The 15,566-nt window shown below is 44.2% G+C and overlaps 1 protein-coding gene across 14 annotated transcripts in view; it reads right to left on the bottom strand.

The window, feature by feature from the left end:
• Positions 1-15,566, bottom strand: part of LOC124005058 (focal adhesion kinase 1-like) — a 162,965-nt gene that overhangs the window by 4,739 nt on the left and 142,660 nt on the right. For 11 of the 14 annotated variants that reach the window (XM_046313942.1, XM_046313943.1, XM_046313938.1 and 8 more), the window contains 7 exons: positions 14,387-14,473; positions 13,819-13,956; positions 12,997-13,128; positions 8,589-8,651; positions 5,091-5,130; positions 3,078-3,181; positions 755-763 (listed from right to left, as the gene is read on the bottom strand). In XM_046313942.1, coding sequence (XP_046169898.1) covers positions 755-763; positions 3,078-3,181; positions 5,091-5,130; positions 8,589-8,651; positions 12,997-13,128; positions 13,819-13,956; positions 14,387-14,473 — 573 coding nt within the window. Of the gene's footprint in view, positions 1-754; positions 764-3,077; positions 3,182-5,090; positions 5,131-8,588; positions 8,652-12,996; positions 13,129-13,818; positions 13,957-14,386; positions 14,474-15,566 lie in introns of those variants that run through there. The other 3 variants (XM_046313937.1, XM_046313941.1, XR_006833557.1) reach the window with 2 other exon arrangements.

Here is a 15,566-nt window from a genome sequence, read left to right as displayed (position 1 = left end):
CCACTACATGGCCCACTATAAGACCACTACATAGCCCACTATAAGACCACTACATGGCCCACTATAAGACCACTACATGGCCCACTATAAGACCTCTACATGGCCCACTATAAGACCACTACATGGCCCACTATAAGACCACTACATAGCCCACTATAAGACCACTACATGGCCCACTATAAGACCTCTACGTGGCCCACTATAAGACCCACTTAATCGATGGTAAAGAGGTGTTGTGTCAGTACGGTGAATGGAAGAAATGCATTAGGATGAGAAGGCTAAAGTGGTTCAGTGAACAGACAACAGGTGAATGAACCCTGAGTCCCAAATGGCACCCTATTTCTTATATACTATACTTCTGACCAGGGCCCTCCCGTCTAAAGTAGTACACTATATAGGGAATGGGGTGCCATTTGTAAAGCGCCCCAGATCAGATGATGCATTAGAAGTTGACTGTTACCAGAGATACAGATGGACTCCATTGTCCCACCCCACTACACAACCCAACCCATAGCCTGCTTTTCAGCATCAAATTACAACTGATTGACAACTCTATGAGAAGTTAGGTCTAAAGACACACACACACACACACACACACACACACACACACACACACACACACACACACACACACACACACACACACACACACACACACACACACACACACACACACACACACACACACACACACACACACACACACACACACACAGTGTATGAACGTACACACACACACACAGTGTTCTCTTACCCTCCAGGGCTAAGTTCAACAACAGTAAGGCAGGGGCAGGAGGGACAGAAGAGGGAGGGGATATTAATGCAACAAGCATTAACACTCAACAACACCAGAGAGCAACGTTTCATCCAAATAAATAAGGTTTTGGAGAGGTTGGTTGAGTAAATACCCATATCTACAGAGGTGGTGACTCAAATGTTGTGGTCATGAAACTTTGTCTGTGTTTATACAGGCAGCCCAATTCTGAAAATGTACCTAATTATTGGCAAAGGATCTGATCTGATTGGTCAAAAGACCAATTACTGGCAAAATATCAGAATTGTGCTGCCTGTGTAAATGTAGTCTTTGTGTTTTATTTGACACGTGTTTATCTTTTGCATGAATCCCACTAATTCCCTCATCAGAACAGGGAACAGGTTGCCATGGTAGTACAGTACTGAGTACATAGTAGTATAGGGTCACAAATGACATCCGATTTCCTATATAGTGCAAAATGTTTTGCCACTAGGGCCTATGGGGCTCTGGTCAAAAGCAGTGTACTATATAGGGAATAGGGGGCCACTTGTGATGCGTCATATCATAGCCCAGTCTGACCATCTCAGTTCCAGTCATGATTGGCTGATAATGTCCATGTCAGTGTTTACATGTTGGCTTCTTTCTCAGGAACAAGGAACCACATTAGCTAGACTATTTCTCTTGTTAAATCATTTTCCACGCTGATGTTAAGAAGGCAGTGTAATGGAAAGAGTGTGTTCCTTCCCAGGGTGCATTGTAGGCCTGACTGCCTGGTCGATCGTGTGGTATTTATGAGCGTGTTTGGGGAAGGAGGAGAGAGGGGGTGAACTACAGCTGGGACTGCTTTAGCTGAGGCTTAGGGTGCACCCCAAAAGGCCCCCTATTTAGTGCACTGCTTTTGACCAGGGCCCATAGGACTCTGGTCAAAAGTACTGTAGTGCACTATATAGGGAATAGTGTGCCATTTGTGACGCATCCTAATGACACCAAGGCAGTGGTAGCAGAACAGAGCTAACAGTTTGGATAACTTAGGGAAGGTAACGCTCCTGGATGTTCTATGCTGACACAGAGAAACTCAAGCGGACTGTTGCCATAGTAACCATCACTGGGGAAAATAGTGACATCGCCGGTGTTTTGGGTGTCATAGAAAAGGGGAAGTCTGTGTAGTTGAAATACAGTGGTAGTCTTTGTGATCTGGCCAACATGGTAAAGTCATGTAGGAATGTTCTAACACAAATAGGGACAGTTAGTCATGTTTTAGAAGCATAGTCATGAACTTCTCAGTTTAAAGATAGAATCCTTAATTGCAACATCCATTCTTGCACGTATAAATGAATTAAACACTGAATGTACAAAACATTAAGGACACCTGCTCTTTCCATGACAGACTGACCAGGTGAAAAACTATGATCCCTTATTGATGTCACTTGTTAAATCCACTTCATCAGTGTAGATGAAGGGGAGGAGACGGGTTAAATAAGGATTTTTAAGACTTGAGACAATTGAGACATGGGTTTGGTAGTAGGTGCCAGGTGCACCGGTTTGTGTCAAGAACTGCAACACTGCTGGGTTTTACACACTCAACAGTTTCCTGTGTGTATCAAGAATGGTCCACCACCCAAAGGACATCCAGCCAACTAGACAACTGTGGGAAGCATTGGAGTCAACATGGGCCAGCATCCCTGTGGAACGCTTTCGACACCTTGTCCCATGACCCTACAAATTGAGGCTGTTCTGAGGGCAAAAGGGAGGGGGTGCAACTCAATATTAGGAAGGTGTCCTTAATGTTTTGTCCACTCAGTGTATATACCCATTGATATTTGAAGAATATAACGTGTAAATGCCTCAGGAGCTTAGTTCAACTGTCGTACCTCAGCAGAACCCAACATACAAACTTGTTTTACTCTGATGTTTGTAAACAAAGTAAATGTAAACAAACACTGTCTAGCCTCAAAACACGGTTACAACTATCATGTTGATATCATGGACGGTCAGTCCTTGCATCCACAGCTCTGTCTATGAATTTGAACGTGGTTACATTTCTCCAGGTCCATCACTCAGCTTTTACCAAAACAGAGGTGGGGTGAACCACTTCGTTATCATTTCAATGAAGGATTGTAGCTTTAAAATGACAGATGAACACTTAGTTTTGGAGAGCACATGCAAAAGTAGAATACCAACACAATAACTACACATCAATTGAAACAACTTTGAGACATGTAAATCTGTGGGCTTAAATTGAGCGATAAAGCCAAATCACTGGATTGTTGTGGAAGGCGTGTAAAGTTTGATTGGTAGAATAAACATGTGAGCATCAGCTTACCTTCACTCCCTCATTGTAGCTGTCCACGGGGTTCAGGCTGGCCAGACTACCCAGGTGACTGGGGGCTCCAGGACGGGGGGGTTTCTTTGGTGGAGCTGCATGTTCTGTGGAGGAGAAGGACCCATCAGATACTGGAGTACAAAAGAATCAACAGATACCTAAACTACAACATATAGTACAATATATGCATGTTCTGTGGAGGAGAAGGACCCATCAGATACTGGAGTACAAAGAATCAACAGATACCTAAACTACAACATATAGTACAATATATGCATGTTCTGTGGAGGCGAAGGACCCATCAGATACTGGAGTACAAAAGAATCAACAGATACCTAAACTACAACATATAGTACAATATATGCATGTTCTGTGGAGGCAAAGGACCATCATCAGTTACATAAGGAATAAAACCAACGCATGACTATATGGAAGATGCACAGGAATTGTAGCATTTCTTATCAAACTCTCACAGATTCAACGATATTCCTATCAAATATCTACTATTATGGCAACAGAAACGAACACAGGCCTAGCAGAAATAGCCAAATTGTCAGCCTGTCAACATAGTTTAGCAGTTAAAATGGTTGAGGAATGTGCTAGAACAGTTGAGGGAGTCAGAGTTAGAGTCTGAATCAGTCAGAGTCTGAATCAGTCAGAGTTAGAGTCAGTCAGTCAGAGCCAGTCAGAGTTAGAGCCAGTCAGAGTCAGAGCCAGTCAGAGTTAATGCCAGTCAGAGTTAGAGCCAGTCAGAGTCAGAGCCAGTCAGAGGCAGTCAGAGTTAGAGCCAGTCAGAGTCAGAGCCAGTCAGAGTTAGAGCCAGTCAGAGTCAAAGCCAGTCAGAGTTAGAGCCAGTCAGAGTCAGAGCCAGTCAGAGTTAGAGCCAGTCAGAGTTAGAGTCAGAGCCGGTGTCAGAGTCGGTCAGAGTTAGAGCCAATCAGAGTTAGAGCCAGTCAGAGTTAGAGCCAGTCAGAGTCAGAGCCAGTCAGAGTCAGAGCCAGTCAGAGTTAGAGCCAGTCAGAGTTAGAGCCAGTCAGAGTTAGAGCCAGTCAGAGTCAGAGCCAGTCAGAGTTAGAGCCAGTCAGAGTCAGAGCCAGTCAGAGTCAGAGCCAGTCAGAGTCAGAGCCAGTCAGAGTCAGAGCCAGTCAGAGCCAGTCAGAGTTAGAGCCAGTCAGAGTCAGAGCCAGTCAGAGTCAGAGCCAGTCAGAGTTAGAGCCAGTCAGAGTCAGAGCCAGTCAGAGTCAGAGCCAGTCAGAGTTAGAGCCAGTCAGAGTCAGAGCCAGTCAGAGTTAGAGCCAGTCAGAGTCAGAGCCAGTCAGAGTCAGAGTCAGTCAGAGCCAGTCAGAGTCAGTCAGAGTCAGAGCCAGTCAGAGTCAGAGCCAGTCAGAGTTAGAGCCAGTCAGAGTCAGAGCCAGTCAGAGTCAGAGCCAGTCAGAGTTAGAGCCAGTCAGAGTCAGAGCCAGTCAGAGTCAGAGCCAGTCAGAGTTAGAGCCAGTCAGAGTCAGAGCCAGTCAGAGTTAGAGCCAGTCAGAGTCAGAGCCAGTCAGAGTCAGAGTCAGTCAGAGCCAGTCAGAGTCAGAGCCAGTCAGAGTTAGAGCCAGTCAGAGTCAGAGCCAGTCAGAGTTAGAGCCAGTCAGAGTCAGAGCCAGTCAGAGTTAGAGCCAGTCAGAGTCAGAGCCAGTCAGAGTTAGAGTCAGAGCCGGTGTCAGAGTCGGTCAGAGTTAGAGCCAGTCAGAGTCAGAGCCAGTCAGAGTCAGAGCCAGTCAGAGTTAGAGTCAGAGCCGGTGTCAGAGTCGGTCAGAGTTAAAGCCAGTCAGAGTTAGAGCCAGTCAGAGTCAGAGCCAGTCAGAGTTAGAGCCAGTCAGAGTCAGAGCCAGTCAGAGTTAGAGTCAGAGCCGGTGTCAGAGTCGGTCAGAGTTAGAGCTAGTCAGAGCTCGTCAGAGTTAGAACCAGGGGAACAGTGAAAACAATAAGTGTAAGGTAAACTTGTAATTACATTGGCTGAGACATTACCTGGTTTGCCTATGGGTTGGTATATGTGCTGGTTTCCTGTCTGCACAAACAAACACAAACAAGCAGTTGAAATAAACCAGCAGGATTCATTCCACATTTCCAACAGTGTTTTCCCACAACATCCCTGTGAGCAAGTCTCTCTGGTGTCATCTGTGTTGTTGTGGTCTCTCCACCAACACTCAAAATACTCCTGCTGCTTGGATACACAGACCTAACCGGACCACAGCCAACCACCACGGCGTTCCACAGTAAAAACACATCTCTGCTTTACTGTGATAGCCCGAAAACAAACTGTAGAACAGACCATATGCAGTATTCCCTGTTTATATTTAAGTCAATAAAACACTTGCTGATTGAAGTTTACAGAATAGCCTAGGGGTTATTGAGAGTTGTATTCAATATTTTAGTGCATCAACTCAACATGCTGAACGGCTATCCATCAGTCCTTGTCTTCATCCTCTGCCTGGCTATAATTATTATCAGGGAGACAGATTCTGACAGTTATCTCGCCATGAAGCAAAATTTTGGTTTTGCAAATTGCCCAGTAAAATATAATGGATTGCATGAGAGCTGCTGCATTAATGTGGGCGGTGTTTTACACTAAGAGTGGGTTTGGTTTGGGGCTATACCCTTCTAATGGTCCATGCAGCTCAGAACACAGCTGTCCATACAGCGCAATGTAATGATACTGAGCAATGACAGGGAACAAATGAAATGGTTCTACATTCTATGTTCTAATAGTTCTACATTCTAATAGTTCTACATTCTATGTCCTAAAAGTTCTACATTCTATGTCCTAATAGTTCTACATTCTATGTCCTAATAGTTCTACGTTCTATGTCCTAATAGTTCTAACAGTTCTACATTCTATGTTCTATTAGTTATACGTTCTATGTTCAAACAGTTCTACATTCTATGTTCAAACAGTTCTACATTCTATGTTTTAATAGTTCTACATTCTATGTTCTAATAGTTCTACATTCTATGTTCAAACAGTTCTACATTCTATGTTCAAACAGAGCCAAGGCTAAATCTTCAACCATTTCTTTTTTTAAATTTAATTATCAATATATATTTTCAATTGTTGGTCCCAAGATGATCTGTGTGAATCTGTTAACCCCTTGACTTTCCTTTTTCCAGATGAAGGCAAATCCCCAGAGCTCTAAAACAAACACACACAACTTGCTTATGGAATGCCTATGATGTAAGCATGTCCAGTGCATTCAGAAAGTATTCAGACCCCTTGACTTTTTACACATTTTGGAAAAACAAGGTTTTTATCACAATTGCATAAGTATTTAGACCCTTTACTCAGTACTTTGTTGAAGCACCATTGGCAGTGATTACCGCCTCAAGCCTTCTTGGGTATGAAGCTACAAGCTTGGCACATCTGTGTTTGGGGAGTTTCTCCCATTCTTCTCTGCAGATCCTCTCAAGCTCTGTCAGGTTGGATGGGGAGCGTTGCTGCACAGCTATTTTCAGGTCTCTCCAGAGATGTTACGTTGGGTTCAAGTCTGGGCTCTGGCTGAGCAACTCAAGGACAATCAGAGAATGCCACTCTTGAGTTGTCTTGGCTGTGTACTGATGGTTGTTGTCCTGTTGGAAGGTGAACTTTCACCCCAGTCTGAGGTCCTGAGTGCTCTGGAGTAGGTTTTCATCAAGGATCTCTCTGTACTTTTCTCCGTTCATCTTTCTCTCAATCCTGACTAGTCTCCCATTCCCTGCTGCTAAAAAACATCCCCACAGCATGATGCAGCCACCACCCTGTTTCACCATAGGGATGATGCCAGGTTTCCTCCAAACGTGACATTTGGCATTCAGGCCAAAGAGTTCAATTTTGGTTTCATCAGTCCAGAGAATCTTGTTTCTCATGGTCTGAGAGTCCTTTAGGTATCTTTTGGCAAACTCCAAGCGTGCTGTCATGTGCCTTTTACTGAGGAGTGGCTTCTGGAAGGTCCTCCTGGAAGGTTCTCTGGAAGGTTCTCCCAATTTCACACAGGAACTCTGGAGCTCTGTCAGAGTGACCATCAGGATCTTGATCACCTACCTCCCTGACCAAAGCCTTGGTGGTTCCTAACTTCATATAGGAATGATGGAGGCCACTGTGCTCTTGGAGCCCTTCAATGCTGTAGATATTATTTGGTGCCCTTCCCCAGATCTGTGCCTTGACACAATTCTGTCTCGGAGCTCTTCGGACAATTCCTTTGACTTCACGGCTTAGTTTTTGCTCTGACATGCACTGTCAACTGTGGGACCGTATATAGACAGGTGTATGCCTTTCCAAATCATGTCCAATCAATTGAATTTACCACAGCTGGACAACAATCACGTTGTAGAAACATCTCCAAGGATGATCAATGGAAACAGGACGCACCTGAGCGCAATTTTGAGTTTCTTAGCTAAGGGTCTGAATTCATATGTAAATAAGGTATTTCAGTTTTCTATTTTTAATACATTTGAAAAAACTTCAAAAAACCTGTTTACGCTTTGTCATTATGGGGTATTGTGTGTAGATTGATGGGAATTTGTATTTATTTATGTCATGCCCTGAACTTAGATTTCTTACTTTTCTTTATTATTTTGGTTAGGTCAGGGTGTGACGAGGGTGATATATGTGTTTTTGTCCTGTCTAGGGTTTTTGTATGTTTATGGGCTTGTTTCTAGTCTAGGTGTTTTTATGTCTATGGTTGCCTAGATTGGTTGTCAACCAGAAGCAGCTGTTTATCGTTGTCTCTGATTGGGGACCATATTTAGGTAGCCATATTCCTTGGGTATTTGGTGGGTTATTGTCTATGTCTAGTTGCCTGTGTCAACACCAGGGTTTATAGCTTCACGTTTGGTTTGTTGTTTTGTTAGTTTGTTTAAGTGCTCTTCCTTTAATAAAGAGGACTGTATATTCTCATCTCTCTGCGCCTTGGTCTCCTCGTTACAATGAACGGGACCATTTCATACATGTTGGATTAAGGTTGTAACGTAACTAAATGTGGAAAAACAGAAGGGGTCTGAACACTTTCCAAATGCACTGTATCTATTATGCATTTATATGTTGAAGCTCTCTGAGCCAAAGTCGTGTTTTAAAAACTGATGCTATTTTACCACAAAACCATTCAGTAAGGAAAACATTTATGCCTGCTAATATACTGCACTACAGCGTAAATACAGAAATACTGGTTTGATTGACTTGATCCTCTGGAGTTACTACACAGGCTGTCTGGGAGTGTTCTCTCCCACTATACGACTGACGTACTGTAATACTCACTGACTCACTGTATAACTCATACACAACCCCAGGCTAGGAGTGGTACAACAAGAACAGACAACAGAGAGACATTGACAGGAACCCCCCCCCCCCCCGCCACCCTCCAGACAAAATGTCTTTAACTTCTTTTGAGTGAAAGCCCAAGGTATTTTGCATATTTGTGAGAGAGGTAAAGAGAACAGGAGATAACGTTGACTGTTATTCCATCCAGGGAAACCAGGTAACAAGAGGAGACTTACTGGTCCGTGGAGGATGCCGTCGTCCCGGTCAATGCTGCCTCTGGAAATCCTTGAATCCGGCTTCTGGTTGAGACCGAGAGACACAGCAGGTTAAATGAATGAAACAAACAAATGCTCAGACTGATTTCAACGTGGAAAACAATCATTATTTCTCTATATCACAGTGATAATGGACATTATCTTGCTATAACAGCGGTATGACATCTGATGCACTGATATTCAAATCAGTCAGATCAAATCAAAATGAATATACAATATCATGACAAATACAAATCACTGCTACGTAAACACAGGACAAAATGGTAACAAGAGACATTCTCCACTTGATCCTTGGAGTGGTCATTATTATTTGTGTGTGTGTTGTATTGTAATATAGGGTTTCAGCTAATGTAAGCTAGCTAGTCTTTGACGTGACTTTCTGTTGCTGAGGTAAATGCGCTGCTCATCCAACTTGCAGAAGGATCGAGACCCAACAACAGTGCATGTGTAAAACCCTTACATCGCTCATACCGTTTTCCACAAGCAAAGTCCACATTAGATTGCAGCTAAAACCACATCTTCTGAGCGACTTTATCTAAAGCGCTGTAACGCGCCTACAGTTGTTTTAAATGGTTTCCCTGTGCCCTTGTCGCTGTTATTTCTTGATGAGCATCAATTCTAGTATGATAATATTTTTTTCTAGTATGTTAATATTTTTTCTAGTATGCTAATATATTTTAACATCTACAGTAGTCGGCACATTCAATGATTTATATTTCTAGCACTTCAACACAGAAGGAACAGTTGTACACAGCTTAGAATCCCGCAGTGCAGCAAATGTACTCCTGCTGCTGCTCTGCCCGGTAACTTATTAAAACTTCAGTCTCACGCCAGCTGCCTGCCAAACTATTCGCATTCCTCTCTCCTTCCCTGCCTCCTTCTCTAATGCTGTACCAGTTTTCCGAGGCAGGACTTGAAAACCTGCATCCTTTGGACTGCTGTTCTCTGCTGGGTGTTTCAGTGCCTGGGAGGAGAGCATGGAGCTGCTAGGAATTCCATCAACAGGATGAGAGAGGTTCCCCACTTTTACTCCTGTTTACACGGCTTGGTTCACTGACTGACTGACTGGCTCACTGACTTACTGACTGACTGGCTCACTGACTGACTCACACAAAGTGAACATGTAGCCAGATAGCGGTCTTTCTCTGTTCGCCTGCCTCTCTCTCTTCCTCCTTCTTTGTCTCTCTCTCTCTCTCTCTCTATCCCTCGCTGTCTCTATCTCTCCACCTCTGTCTCTTTCTCCCTCCCTATCTCTCTCTATCCCTCGCTGTCTCTATCTCTCCACCTCTGTCTCTTTCTCCCTCCCTATCTCTCTCTCTATCCCTCGCTGTCTCTATCTCTCCACCTCTGTCTCTTTCTCCCTCCCTATCTCTCTCTCTATCCCTCGCTGTCTCTATCTCTCCACCTCTGTCTCTTTCTCCCTCCCTCCCTCCCTCACTATCTCTCTCTCTACCCCTCGCTGTCTCTATCTCTCCACCTCTGTCTCTTTCTCCCTCCCTATCTCTCTCCCCTGGTCCTCTCCTTCCTTTCTTCTAGTAGTCCCTCCCCTTGTATGAAATAAGAGTCTACGGGTCTAAACTACATACAACCTACTCAGCTTTCCAGGAAAGAACATTTGCCTTCACCAACTGTGGGTCAAAATAAGTTTACCTTACTTGACGGCACATGGAGGGACAAACCTATAATTATTTAGGAATTTGCTTTAACCACACCTGGGCACACACACGCACACACACACAATATAAAACTTTGAGAACACACACAAGTTGACAGCTTTGCCAAAGGTCTGAAAAACACAAGACGATGGTTTTTGTTTCCCCCTTTCTTCTCTGAAAACGTCTTTGTCCGTTGAATGTAAAAAATGATCCAAGAAGTGAACTGAGGCGCTCTGGGACACATCTCTGAGATAATGATATGATACTACTAAAATAACTGAGGGGTATGAAGCCAGTGCAAAACATCATGTACGACATCTGTGCACAATTAACACAGGGCTTTCCAAGGAATGATGAAGTACATTTGTGTCAGACATTACAGTTGTAACTAAACACCCTGCAAACAGAACATGAAGGGGCAGGTCTGTTATCTCCTGCATCACCATCAGAGGGGTTACAGGAGGCAGGTCTGTTATCTCCTGCATCACCATCAGAGGGGTTACAGGAGGCAGGTCTGTTATCTCCTGCATCACCATCAGAGGGGTTACAGGAGGCAGGTCTGTTATCTCCTGCATCGTCATCAGAGGGGTTACAGGAGGCAGGTCTATTATCTCCTGCATTGCCATCAGAGGGGTTACAGGAGGCAGGTCTGTTATCTCCTGCATCACCACCAGAGGGGTTACAGGAGGCAGGTCTGTTATCTCCTGCATCACCATCAGAGGGGATACAGGAGGCAGGTCTGTTATCTCCTGCATCACCATCAGAGGGGTTACATTAGGCAGGTCTGTACAATGATTATGTGCGTGTGTGCTTGCATATGTGTGTGGTATGTGTGTGTGTGGTATGTGTGTATGTATATAGTGTGTGTGTGTGGTATGTGTGTGTGGGGTATGTGTGTGTGTGTGGTTTGTGTGTATGTATATATATATATATATATATATATATATATATATATATATATATATATATATATATATATATATATATATATATATAGTGTGTGTGTGTGTGTGCTTGTATATGTGTGCGGTATGTGTGTATGTATATATATAGTGTGTATGTGTGTGGTTTGTGTGTATGTATATATAGTGTGTGTGTGTGTGTGAGGTTTGTGTGTATGTATATACCGTGGGGCAAAAAAGTATTTAGTCAGCCACCAATTGTGCAAGTTCTCCCACTTAAAAAGATGAGAGAGGCCTGTAATTTTCATCATAGGTACACTTCAACTATGACACACAAAATGAGAATGAAAAATCCAGAAAATCACATTGTAGTATTTTTAATGAATTTATTTGCAAATTATGGTGGAAAATAAGTATTTGGTCAGTAACAAAAGTTTATCTCAATACTTTGTTATGTACCCTTTGTTGGCAATGACAGAGGTCAAACGTTTTCTGTAAGTCTTCACAAGGTTTTCACACACTGTTGCTGATATTTTGGCCCATTCCTCCATGCAGATCTCCTCTAGAGCAGTGATGTTTTGGGGCTGTTTCTGGGCAACACAGACTTTCAACTCCCTCCAAATATTTTCTATGGGGTTGAGATCTGGAGACTGGCTAGGCCACTCCAGGACCTTGAAATGCTTCTTACGAAGCCACTCCTTCGTTGCCCGGGTGGTGTGTTTGGGATCATTGTCATGCTGAAAGACCCAACCACGTTTCATCTTCAATGCCCTTGCTGATGGAAGGAGGTTTTCACTCAAAATCTCATGATACATGGCCCCATTCATTATTTCCTTTACACGGATCAGTCGTCCAAAGCATGATGTTTCCGCCCCCATGCTTCACAGTAGGTATGGTGTTCTTTGGATGCAACTCAGCATTCTTTGTCCTCCAAACACAACGAGTTGAGATTTTACCAAAAAGTTATATTTTGGTTTCATATGATCATATGACATTCTCCCAATCTTCTTCTGGATCATCCAAATGCTCTCTAGCAAACTTCAGACGGGCCTGGACATGTACTTGCTTAAGCAGGGGAACACGTCTGGCACTGCAGGATTTGAGTCCCTGGCGGCGTAGTGTGTTACTGATGGTAGGCTTTGTTACTTTGGTCCCAGCTCTCTGCAGGTCATTCACTAGGTCCCCCCGTGTGTTTCTGGGATTTTTGCTCACCGTTCTTGTTGTCATTTTGACCCCACGGGGTGAGATCTTGCGTGGAGCCCCAGATCGAGGGAGATTATCAGTGGTCTTGTATGTCTTCCATTTCCTAATAATTGCTCCCACAGTTGATTTCTTCAAACCAAGCTGCTTACCAATTGCAGATTCAGTCTTCCCAGCCTGGTGCAGGTCTACAATTTTGTTTCTGGTGTCCTTTGACAGCTCTTTGGTCTTGGCCATAGTGGAGTTTGGAGTGTGACTGTTTGAGGTTGTGGACAGGTGTCTTTTATACTGATAACAAGTTCAAACAGGTGCCATTAATACAGGTAACAAGTGGAGGACAGAGAAGTCTCTTAAAGAAGAAGTTACAGGGTATATAAAAAGTATTGAGATAAACTTTGGTTATTGACCAAATACTTATTTTCCACCATAATTTGCAAATAAATTCATAAAAAATCATACAATGTGATTTTCTTCTCATTTTGTCATAGTCATAGTTGAAGTACCTATGATGAAAATTACAGGCCTTTCTCATCGTTTTAAGTGGGAGAACTTGCACAATTGGTGGCTGACTAAATACTTTTTTGCCCCACTGTATAGTGTGTGTGTTATTACCAGGAAGCGTTCCTCATGCTCCAGCCACCGCTGGTCCTCCTCCATCTGCTGCTGTTGCATCATCAGCTGTTCCTCCATCAGGAGGGGGGGCAGAACCTGACCCATCACCTGCATGTCCAGAGACCCCCTGTCCTGAGACAGACAGACACACACAGAGAGAGAAAGAGAGAGAGACAGAGAGAGAGAGAGACAGACAGACAGACACACAGAGAGAGAGAAAGAGAGAGACAGAGAGAGAGAGAGACAGAGAGAGAGACAGAGAGAGACAGAGAGAGACAGAGAGAGAGAGAGACAGACAGACACACAGAGAGAGAAAGACATACAGACAGAGAGAGAGAGAGACAGAGAGAGACAGAGAGAGACAGAGAGAGAGAGAGAGAGAGAGAGAGAGAGAGAGAGAGACAGACAGACAGACAGACAGACAGACAGACAGACAGACAGACAGACAGACAGACAGACAGACAGACAGACAGACAGACAGACAGACAGACAGACAGAGAGAGAGAGAGAGAGAGAGAGACAGAGAGAGACACACAGAGAGACAGACACACAGAGAGAGAGAGAGAGAGAGAGAGAGAGAGAGAGAGAGAGAGAGAGAGAGAGACACAGAGAGCGAGAGAGAAAGACAGGAAGAGATACACATTGAGAGAGAAAGAAAGAGAGAGAGAGCGAGAGAGAGAGAGAAAGAGAGAGAAAAAGAGAGATTGAGAGAGAGATAGAGAATCAGTGTATTGTCCCTTACCAACCTAAATCGCTACTACAGTACCATCTTGTTGTTGGGAGCACCAGGTGTACAACACTGGTCCATCCCCGGATCCTTACCTCCATGTTGGGGGACCACATGGGGAGGTCCTGCTGCCGGTGGTGGTTCCAGGTGTCATGGGGATCGTGGGAAGCCTGGGGAGGGTACATCCCACTGGTGATGGAAGGCATGCCGTGGGGGCCTGGGTATCCTGCCATCTGGGAAGGACAGGGGCCTTTGAATTAGTCATGTATCTACTTAGATCAGGAACAACCAAAATCCCAACTACAAAAACAGAATCCCATGACATCTCGGGAAAGGCCTGTTATAACTACTGTATAAACACAGGGTACTGTCTCATGCCTCTCTATCAGTGTGTTGTAGTAGCTAGGCTACCTGCTAGTGGTTATGTTGTTATAACTACTTTATAACACAATGTACCAGCTCTCCTTGCTCTACCTGCTAGTGGTTATGCTGTTATAACTACTTTATAACACAATGTACCAGCTCTCCTTGCTCTACCTGCTAGTGGTTATGCTGTTATAACTACTTTATAACACAATGTACCAGCTATCCTTGCTCTACCTGCTAGTGGTTATGTTGTTATAACTACTTTATAACACAATGTACCAGCTCTCCTTGCTCTACCTGGTAGTGGGTGGGCTGCCCCAGGTGCTGTGGGCTGGGGTAGAACCCCTCACTGGAGCGTGGGCTGGGGTACCCTGGTCTGCTGGGCTATAGAGAGAGAGAGACAGAGAGCCCTGTTACTAGGTGCACACACGCACACGCGCACGCACGCACGCACACACACACACACACACACACACACACACACACACACACACACACACACACACACACACACACACACACACACACACACACACACACACACACACACACACACACACACACACACACACACACACACACACACACACACTACAGATGCAATGTAAAAGGGAAACAAAGAAAAGCTATGAAACAAGCAGGCGGTTTAGTTCAACATTCACAAAAGAGTTATATGAGAGTTCTGGTGTTGGACTTAGTAGAGTTGATGGTTATTTTTGGTGCGGGATGGGGGAGGGGTAGAATATTAATCTCCAATTCAGGGTGACATGTTGATAGGCAGGCAGGCAACAATCTCCTCCTCCACTGAGCATTGCACTCAGACTTTCCTTATATTTAATCATAGCGAGACATCTACCTTACAGACCTTTTCACAGTAAGCTTCTCGAGGCCAAACCTCCCGATTAGCAAAAGACAGTGAACGAAACAGAACAGGCTGTAAGTTACAACATGTGACGACACGGTGGAAATGAAACAGGAAATGATGTGCAAGTTACAGAGTTCAGATACTCATTTAGAATACGTACAATAGACACATTCTACATGGTTGTACACAACGTTGGGATGGCTAAGATGACGACAACGGAAGCATCAACCAACCGTGTTGGAAAAGGACCAATGAGAGCAGCATGTTTTCATGGTAGAATAACAGTAGATTGCATCATCCAAAGATCTGGTGGGAGGAGACGTCACCCTGCTGTACAGTACTGCATACTGCATCCCAAATGGAACCCTGTTCCCTAACATAGTGCCCTTCTTTCCACCAGAGGCCTATGGGCCCAGGTCAAAAGTAGTGCACTACATAGGGGAAAAGGGTGCCATTTGGGATAACGATTATACAAGCATCCTACACAGGCTCTGAAAGTGAGTGACAACCTGAGGACATTTCCACAGCATTTCCCCCTCAAGGCCAAGGCACATTGTGTGAGCATGTGTTAAGACAACATGCCGCTTTCCAAACAGCTTAGTGTCACAATAT

This window comes from Oncorhynchus gorbuscha, linkage group LG19, assembly GCF_021184085.1.
Source record: "Oncorhynchus gorbuscha isolate QuinsamMale2020 ecotype Even-year linkage group LG19, OgorEven_v1.0, whole genome shotgun sequence".
NCBI classification, from domain to species: Eukaryota; Metazoa; Chordata; class Actinopteri; order Salmoniformes; family Salmonidae; genus Oncorhynchus; species Oncorhynchus gorbuscha.
The sequence above is the reverse complement of the archived record's forward strand: the minus strand, read 5'-3'. Positions and strand labels throughout refer to the sequence as shown.